General features: G+C 38.6%; 1 protein-coding gene across 6 annotated transcripts in view; it reads right to left on the bottom strand.

Moving 5' to 3' along the window:
* Window positions 1-326: 326 nt before the first annotated feature.
* The window catches only part of LOC150077201 (solute carrier organic anion transporter family member 74D-like), a 271,883-nt gene continuing 262,594 nt past the window's right edge, over window positions 327-9,615 (bottom strand). For all 6 annotated transcript variants that reach the window (XM_090386382.1, XM_090386381.1, XM_090386380.1 and 3 more), the window contains 3 exons: window positions 6,979-7,139; window positions 4,668-4,732; window positions 327-2,360 (listed from right to left, as the gene is read on the bottom strand). In XM_090386382.1, coding sequence (XP_090242508.1) covers window positions 2,071-2,360; window positions 4,668-4,732; window positions 6,979-7,139 — 516 coding nt within the window. In that variant the 3' untranslated portion in view covers window positions 327-2,070. The remainder of the gene's footprint in view (window positions 2,361-4,667; window positions 4,733-6,978; window positions 7,140-9,615) is intronic.

Here is a 9,615-nt window from a genome sequence, read left to right as displayed (position 1 = left end):
TAATAAAAAAGAATCTGGATAACCTAAATATTAATTCGATAAAAGGAATAAATCCTGATTTTAAATATTTATTTTCAACGCAGTACCGAGAGCATAAACAGCCATCTTGGAATTCGCATTTTTGTCCTCATACGATTTATAACTCAAGGCACCTCTGCTAAGGAAAAGATATAATTTAAAAATTCTAAATTTTTCTTTAACTGTTCTTCATAATGACTTTAAATTAAAATTAAATAATATTAAAATAAAATAATTTCATCATTTTTTATTTTAAACTATTTTAATAAACTTATTTAGCTAGCTACCTATAATATTAAAAAAAATAACTTTTTTAAAAGTATAAGCCTACGAATACAGTCGTTTGTGCCAAACCTGCCCCTAATATTTGATTAATAAATATCTGTTCAGAATAAGAGTAATAAAAATCATTTAGAGCATCTGTCTTGTGGAAAATACTGTGGTGTTTAAGCTGTGCTAAACAGTATTAGTCAGTGATCTCTGTTCATACCAAACACACACACATTATCAATACATGGTACTCTAAAAATATATACACTTCTTAATCATAAATTAAGAGTAATTTTAATTGAGTTTAACAGTACTTTTCTATAATTACGAGAATCATTTTTAAGTTCAAAGATACACACATAATGCTTGTTTTCTAATAAAAAATATCTTAACATTTGTTTTAAATTAAAAACATTTTAAATTAAAACTCTTTTGCAATAAAATATTCTTTTTTTTTTATCTCACTTCATCTGCTTTGGTTATATCTTATCCTAAAAACATACCCGCACAATCATCACATTCTGTTCACAATCTTTTCAAACACATAAATAATTTCCCTTTCTTTTGATCATTACAATTTATTCAATAATCAGTTCCCTGCCTTGAATTATCACTACGTTTTTCCAATTTCTTTTGATTTCCATCAACTCTTTCCCTAACAAACCAAAAACTTCCACTTAACGCCTTCTCAGAGCCTTTCAAATGCGTTCTTAAGAAAACACAAGTTATAAGTACTCATCACGTGAATCGTTGGCACCTTTGGTTAACAAGGCTCCATTTTCAATCGGCTAATGATGGAGCAAATGTGGAGGGCTAGAAAAAAAAACAATAATCCATGTAGTATGTTGTCTTAAAATTATACATCTTCCTTAAATAGTGTAGAATTTTAAGCATTTGAAACAGTCATTTGAAGTCCTTTATAGTTCGGGGTCGGTTTTAAAAATAACCGAAGAGTTCACTATAACACATGTAGCTCTCTATAGTAGAATAATGGCAGTCCAGTTTTATACCGGGGGGTGTAGAAATATATCTCTATATATTCATTTGCGTATACACACACATACATATACAGTCAATTGAGAACAGGATACACTAAGAATACAGATACACTTTGTTGACTATATATTTACACATATCTGGAAGATAATCTGGAATTATCTGTTCTAAAATTTTACACCTCACTTTGATGTTTATAAGCATCGTTTCTTTACTAACTTCAAAGCTGCAATTTGCACGCGAACACACACACACACGCACACACCTAAGTCACAAAACGCGCAGTCGTAGTTGTACTTTGAGTTCAAATTCGGAAAAATCACTTGACAGTTCCGCTACTCAGAACAAACACGTCAAATTGTTTGCTTTGTTTTTTTTTTTCTCTTTAGAGTACACTCTTGATCACAAAGAGGGAGCTGGCAAAAAAATATGAAGATTGAGGATCAAAATAAAATATTTTAATATAAAAATCTGTTTCGGTTGATAATTATACTTCTCTCTGTACAATCAGGTACAGCAGGCATTTTGAACGATATGAAATAATGATTTCTTTTCAGTTAAGGCGTGGAAATTTGCCAAACGCACGCACACACACACACACACGCACACACAAACAGACACACACGCACGCACACGCACACACACACAACCTTCAGTTGTCTAACATCTAGGAGGCGATATATATCTGTGGATCACATCTCTATGGCCACGTAATTTATCGATGATCAAATGCGTTTTGATTTACTCCTTGTGTTTTCTGGTTTCCATGGATACGCAACATCCGTTTCAAACGCTGCTTTCAAACTGCGTGCAGTTAAGAAGATTGATAGGCACTGTCTCTTCTGGTTCACCTTCCTCATCGTCGTCCTGAAAATGGATATCTTTTGCCAAAAACCAAACAGCCGCATCCACCAAAAATGCAACGAGCATAATCACGGCTGTTACTCCGTGGAAAACCATACGGAATTTGGACGGATCGTATAGACGGCAAGCGCCAGGCTCTCCGCAGTTGTCTTCCCAAAACAAGCAAGCAGAATCTACCACAGCTCCGTAAATGATAGGACAAGGGACATTGCCTAAGTGAAAAGAAGAAAAGAATGGATACTATGAGATTTTTGTTATACTAAAAGATGGTCTTATAATATATGTTATTAGAAATATAATAAATTATATTATTTAAGGAAATATGCGTTCAGCAATCACTGAGTACATTTCAAAAAGCAGTTACCCCTTTTACAATCCCAATGACAGGTCCCAGTATGACAGCTGACATCGCAAAACAATAAGTGGAATGCAAGAACAATCCCAAGGATATCCCAAATGAAGATGTGCCGCAAACTTAGACGCATGAGGTTCCACAACAGGCGACCCAAGAGGCACCCCCAACTCACCACTGATCATCGTCGACAGCAAATACTGTGGTGTCAACAACACGCTGATTGGACACTGGAAGACTGGAAAGGAGTGCGCTGGTTGCATGAGTCCAGATACCTGGTGTAACACGCCAACGTGTGTGTTACACACGAATCCGTGAACCTATGGTGCTTGGTACCCACTGTCCAGACAGGTAGGTGTTGCTTAATATGGGGCATGTTTCGCTGGCAAGAAGGAGGACCACTGTCGCGCATGGACCAACGTTTCACTGGTGAGATCTCAAGGTCAAGGTGTGTTTGTTTTAATTGCGGTCTCCAGGATTTCTCCTATATGCAGAGGTGTGGTGTGATCTATCGGCAGCTCTTAGAAGACCATGTACAGCCTGCCATGTTGCATTTTTTTCCAGGAGAGAAACGGAATCTCCCAAGGCGATAATGCGCCGTGTCATAGGGCCGTACTCTGCCGGAGTGATTCGAGGAACACGGTATTAGGTAGGTGGTCATAATTCAGCGATCACTGAGTATATTTCAAACATGCAGTTACCTCTTGCTTGTTTTAAACCCATTTTATAACAGGTTTCAACACGATCATACTATAATAAAATTAGGAATATAAACGTTAAAGGAATTTAAAATGAAAACGCATTAAAATAATAAGTTGAAACGCAGTAAAAGAACAACACTTTAGAATAAACAAATTGTATTATAATCTAGTTTTCGATTTTTGCGTTTATTCAAACTTAGTTTTTAATTTCATCTGATAGCTCTCCTCTATATGATGATAACAGATAAATCAGTCCAGATGAATTGGAGCTAATTAATCAGTCATATATAATTTACTAGTAAAATTTAATTAACAAAACCGATTTATTCAAAATTAATTTCCATTTTTATAAATGTTTTAGAATTATGAATTGCAGACATTTTCACATTTCAACGCCTAATCCTACAGGATAAACTTGCACATTCTCCATGGCCACCGTCACATTACCTCCCCGTCTTCCAAGTGCGTTCACGCAACTGAGAATTTATCGTTGACTTCGACAAATGACTCTGTTGACCGTTCAATGGGCTCTCTTGACTGCAGACTCTTCTTATTGTGTGAGTTGGAACTCATCCAACAAGAAGACTTCCTCACTGTCTCGTTCAGTGAAGAATTAGACTGTATCTTATCGTGGAGCTTGATAAGCACTGAATGTTATTTTTTACTTTTTCTCTTTCTTATTATCGTTTTTTTTTCTTCCCTTAGCTGACTCTGTACCGTGATCTTAAAGAGCAGGATTTCTTTGACTGCATAATACGTAACTGCTCGGAATAATGTTGCACAGATTGGCCCGCCTCCACCGGGCAGAGGTGGTAACCAGACACTGGCACTTGTTTGCTGCTGTTGTCTTGGCTAAGTGGGCAATTGGTCAATACCAATAAACAATATAAAAAGGCACATCTACGGCACAGAGACATCAATTCGTTATTTGATTTAGTGCAATATCTACAGACGTTACACTTCAGGTTTGCGCTGCTGGACAGGAATCCTACATATTTTAAATTTAAAAAAAATATAGAAACCCTTTTCACTCTTGTCTTGAACCACTGCTATCTTCCACTCAAACCCTTACTTCACATGCAGATTATTTCAAATTCTTCATTCATTCAGCCCAAAACTGGTGGTAGCAGCTTCTCTAAAAAGAATCATATTCACGCTTCCACCAATGATGTCACTATGCATATTCTAGGCTGGTTTGCATATACATTGAAGTAAGAGCCGAGTTTGTGGGAGAAAAATCTCTTAATCTCTCTCTCAACATCTCTTAGTTGTACCACGGTTCAGATCTAAATACGAAAGCCTCACAACCTTAATAACCTTCACACTTACCTGAAACAACCAATTTCAACATAAAATTGTTTATTCGACTTCTATTAATACAGAGAATTGGAAAACAAGTAGCACTTAGTTTAATATCATATATTTAATATGATATCACATAAATAATACTGTTTCTGGATACTTACCAAACAGCCCAATAGCAAATGATATTAGCCCTAAAGCCATGGCCTTATCTTGGGGATCAACGCACCTTGGAAAGAAAATAAAAAGACACTTTGAGTAATTCATAATAATATTCAGTTGACATCGATATCTAAATAATTCTGAACTAACAAGAATGAAAATTAAAAAATTCTTCATCTTGTAGAAAGAGAATATCTTATAAATAAACTTAATGTCTGAAGCAGAAAAGCTGAATGTTCTATGCTAATCAAACTGATAAATTCCTGATTTTTTCCTTATAAAAATTAAAAATTAGGTTTCCAGTATTTATAAAAGCAAAGTGGATATTTTTAACTTTTAAACTAAATAAAATTTTCATTAATAGAATAATGGGGAGTGTGTAAAATGTAACACTAAATCCTAAACTAAGTTGTCCACTACACATGATGATAACAACTTATTCTTAACGTTGTGTATGTCAACTGCATATGTCTGAGGTCGGTTTGTCTGTTTTTAGGGATAAAGAATACACATGCCTTTTTATAGTGCACTGCTCCACAAAATTAACAGAACATCTATAAAACGTGGTGCAACTCGTGCAGATTGCAATGAAATGGGACATAATTTGGTGTGGTAGTGTACTACAGAATAACGATGAAATGAGGAGACAGCGAGAAACTTCGGACATGTGTAAGGGACATATATAGGGGTTGAATAACAATTACCAAAAAGGTCACATTACAGAAGTCGATACAAGTTGCTCGTAAATTTAGTCAAATGATGTTATTATGGCGTATGGTCCACTACAAACGGCTAAACAGGCTGAAGCCGGTGAACCATGCTTGATATAAGGGTGTCTATAAGTTTCTGTGGCAACAAATCCCATTCTTCCACCAGCTCAGACCTTAGCTCACCAAGTGACCGAGTAGTTGGATGCCGGAGTGCAATGAGACTCTCAAGGGCGTCTCACACATGTTCCATTGGATTTAAATTTGCTGATCGCGCTAGCTACGGCAGTTGTTGCATATCTTCGGTTTCAGGCGCCTAACCCTAAATACTGCCAGTACTATCTTCAATTTCAAATTGCCCTGTTTCCCGTCTTTGGCAAAGTTTTTGAGCGGCTTCTGCTTACCAGACTACTATCCTTTTAGGACATGAAACGGATGAATGCCCAAAATCAATATGGGCTTAAGCTGGGTTGCTCTACCGAGGACGCTCTTTTAAACATTTAACACACTGTTAGGTCATCACAATCTGCTTATGTGGTTGCTGTTTTTGTCGATTTCCATAGTGCGTTTGATAGCGTGTGATGACCTAGTGTTCTGAAGCGTGCCAAAGAATTAGGGTGCTCAATTGGCTTGCACAGGTGTCTCACCAACTATTCTGAGCACAGAAAGATCTCTTAAAAGCAAAATACCATTGTATTACGAGGTGGGGTATCCCCAAGGATCCACCTTAGGACCTGATGCCTGGAATACGGTACTTGAATGGTTAATGAAGCAGTTCCAACACGCTACTATCCTTTCCTATGCAGATAATCTTGTTCTCCTCATTGAGGGTTCATCACGCTGAGCACTGGAAACCAGGCCAACATTGTTTTGTTGGACCTGGCTGCCTGTACAGCAGTTCACAAACTTACCATCTCCATCAAAAAGTGCAATAGACTCATGCTGAAAGGAAAATTTGTCATCCGTCGTCCTCTAACTATAAGGATCAGCCAGCAGTAGCTCACCAATTGTGGTCCTGTGAAATTTATTGGTGTCACCCTCGATGACCGCTGGTCCTTTATCCCTCACCTGAAGACCGCTGGTCCTTTATCCCTCACATGTAGAGACAAGACAAGGCAGTTTACCACAACGCTGTCGCGTGTCACAAGGAGAGACTGGGGGTTGAAATGTAGAGCCCTTCAGCTCATGTACTCCACCATCTTAATTCCAATTGTTCTCTATGGTGCAGAAGTATGGTACCACCGGACCAAGAAGCAATTCATCCAAGCCCATCTATTGGATACCTGGAATTTTCATGCCAGGATGCCTATTATATCAAACATTCGCCTCACGTGACACGGTTCACAATAAAATTCATGAAAAACATTTTGTTCTGTTAATTTTGTCGAGCAGTGTAGAAAATCTGATGCCGAGTATCGCTACTAGTCCCTTGATTGTATCTTGTTCATCGATTCACTCTTGCATTTACAGTATTAAATGTTATGAAATACGCGTATTTTGTTATTGAAAACTAGACTTTAATTGTAATTCACACGACAAAAGATTTTTCTCTTGTCTGCAGTAAACTCAATAATATAATAATCTTCCTAAATCTGAATTCACTTACCTAAGAGTAAGAAGCATGGAGCCCACCTCGGAGGTCGAGTGAATGAGTACGAAGAAAGAGAAAATAATGATATACCAGACTAGGTTGTCACACTGTAGTGGACAGAATCCATTAGTTGCTGTTGTATTGGCACTCAAACAAGAGCAGTCTTTGTATATGTACTGAAAATAAAATAGGACGAAACTGATGATTTTCTTTTAATTTCAGGGATTATTGTCTACATGATAAACATGCTACTAAAATTGTTTTACCAAAAAGGATTGTATTTGGGGTCTCCACGCAACAATTTAATTAGCTACAACGTAAAAAGAAACTTTAAAGAACGCGGCTTAGAACTGCAGTAATGACGCCTTTAATAATACAACTTTGGTTGGTTCAACATACTGTAGACACGATGCTTGATCACTAACTAATATACAAAGGGTACTAGGAAAGTTTTGCAATACAGCTTTGTTTATTTAATTTTTTCAAAGTAATTTCCTCTACATTCAATACACCTCTCCATCCTCCGAAACCAATCTTTAAACCAGTTCTGCCAAGTTTCACTAGGGAGTAAAGCACACTCGTTGTCCCAAGCCCGTAGAAGGTCCTCATCACTGGAAAACCGCCTCCCTTTTAGCTTCGTTTTCACATGCGGGAACAGTGCAAAGTCGCAGGGAGCAAGGTCTGGCCTGTAGGGAGGGTGCTCGAGAAGTTTCAGTCCTGTCGTGGTCAAATATTCGGTGCAGGCTTTGGCGCGGTGAGCTGGAGCATTTTCGTGATGGAGGTACCAGGTGTCCATTCTTGACTTTGGCCGCAGGTTCTTCATAGATCCAATGACTTTAGGCAGGCATTGTTCAGTATACCACTTAGCTGTGACTGTCTTCTGCGTGTCCAAAACGACACATTCCACAATTCCACTCGATTTGAAAAATACAGCTATCATTTTCTTCTTTACAGATTGGGATTTTCTGACAATTACGGGTGTGTCGTCATCATCAAAGACCCAAACTTTGTTTTGAGCCTTGGTCGGCAGATCGTAATAGTACAGCCAAGTCTCGTCACCTGTCACGATGTTGTTCACATACCGAGATTGTCCCTTATCAAACTTTTTTAACATCTCCCGGCACCAAGTCACACGTCGTGTCATCTGCTCTTCAGTCAGTTGATGCGGCACCCAGAGAGAACAAAGTTTCTTCACGTGCAAAAGATCTTGCAGAATCGAACGAATTGCTGGTGCATTTAGGCCCAAAGTATCCTCTATCTGTTGGTAGGTCACTCGCCTGTTTTCGTCAAGCATTTTCCTCACAGCAGTAACGTTTTCCTCCGTAACTGACGTTCGTGGCCTTCCCGGCCTCTCAGAATCCTCCAGAGTGAAATTTCCCCTTTGGAATTCTCTATACCACCTGAATATCATTGTACGATGTGGACAATCATCATCTAGTGCAAGAGTCATTTCTTCTAAGCACTGGTCTATGGTTAAACCACGCACGAAATTATACCGCAAAACTGTCCTTATCTCATTTCGTGACCACGATGCCATCGCAAGCACTTTACACTCTCACTACTAATGAATAACTGAGCCCATCGACTTGGCGCGGCGGCTACTATGCACGTATGAACATGTCTCAACATGCAGCAACAAGCAGCTTCCTGTGATTCATTGTTGCGTCATATTGCAAAACTTTCCTAGTACCCTTTGTACATACTGGCCAAAAAAATATGAACTCTTATTCGGTATCGAATCGGGCCGCCTGTTTTTCGAATAACATCAATGTGTGGTGGGGCATGGATTCTATAAGGTCTTTCAGTGCATCTTGTTCTAATTCTAATGATTCTTCCAGCAAAATATTGAGTTGAAGGAAGTGGACTTCGTTACCGAATAGCTCTCTTTCCAGAATATTCCACGATTGAGATCAGTTGATTATGGGGGACAGGAAATATGGTGGAAATCCATGTCGTGTTGTTTGAACCATTCTTGCACGATTTTGTAACGATGAGTGGCCGTCACATTCAGGACTTAAGTGTAACAATGCAGGGTACCGTAGATCTGATACAAAATTCAGGTACTCCTGGATGGTATTCGATCCCTTCCACCGATATCAATGGACCCAGTCCATGGAAAAATTAATCATCCCACATACCATGATACCACCTCCAGATGCTTGAGTTGTGTTAACAAGACAAGCAGGATCCACCGCATCGTGAGGTTCTCACCGCACTCTCTGCCTGCCATCAGTGCGAAACAAAGGGTATCGTAATTCGTCTGATCACGTGACTTCCTTCCGTTGTTCCACTGTCCAATCACGACGTTCTCGGCATTACTGCAAGCGGATTTTTCTGTTTTTATCTGAAACAAGTGGCTTCCAAATAGTCAGGCAACTGCCAATACCAAATCTCTTCAATTTTTTCTCAACATCGGTACGAGCTGAAATAGGGCAGTTCTTGGCTGAATTCAGATGTTAGTTCTGCAAACTGGATGTCCTATTTTTCTGCACAATCCTCCTTAGAATGCGAAGGCTTCGCTCTTGAAGTATTGTTTTTCTGTCACATTTACGCCTTTCAGATGTGGAAGAACCGTTTGCTTTCCAGTCTTTAAAAACCTTTCATGCTTTTGAGAAACCAGTTGTGTCTTTCGTTTGTTGAATCGTGGCTCCT

Source organism: Mastigoproctus giganteus, chromosome 12, assembly GCF_048544385.1.
Source record: "Mastigoproctus giganteus isolate SK-2022 chromosome 12, ASM4854438v1, whole genome shotgun sequence".
NCBI lineage: Eukaryota > Metazoa > Arthropoda > Arachnida > Uropygi > Thelyphonidae > Mastigoproctus > Mastigoproctus giganteus.
The sequence above is the reverse complement of the archived record's forward strand: the minus strand, read 5'-3'. Positions and strand labels throughout refer to the sequence as shown.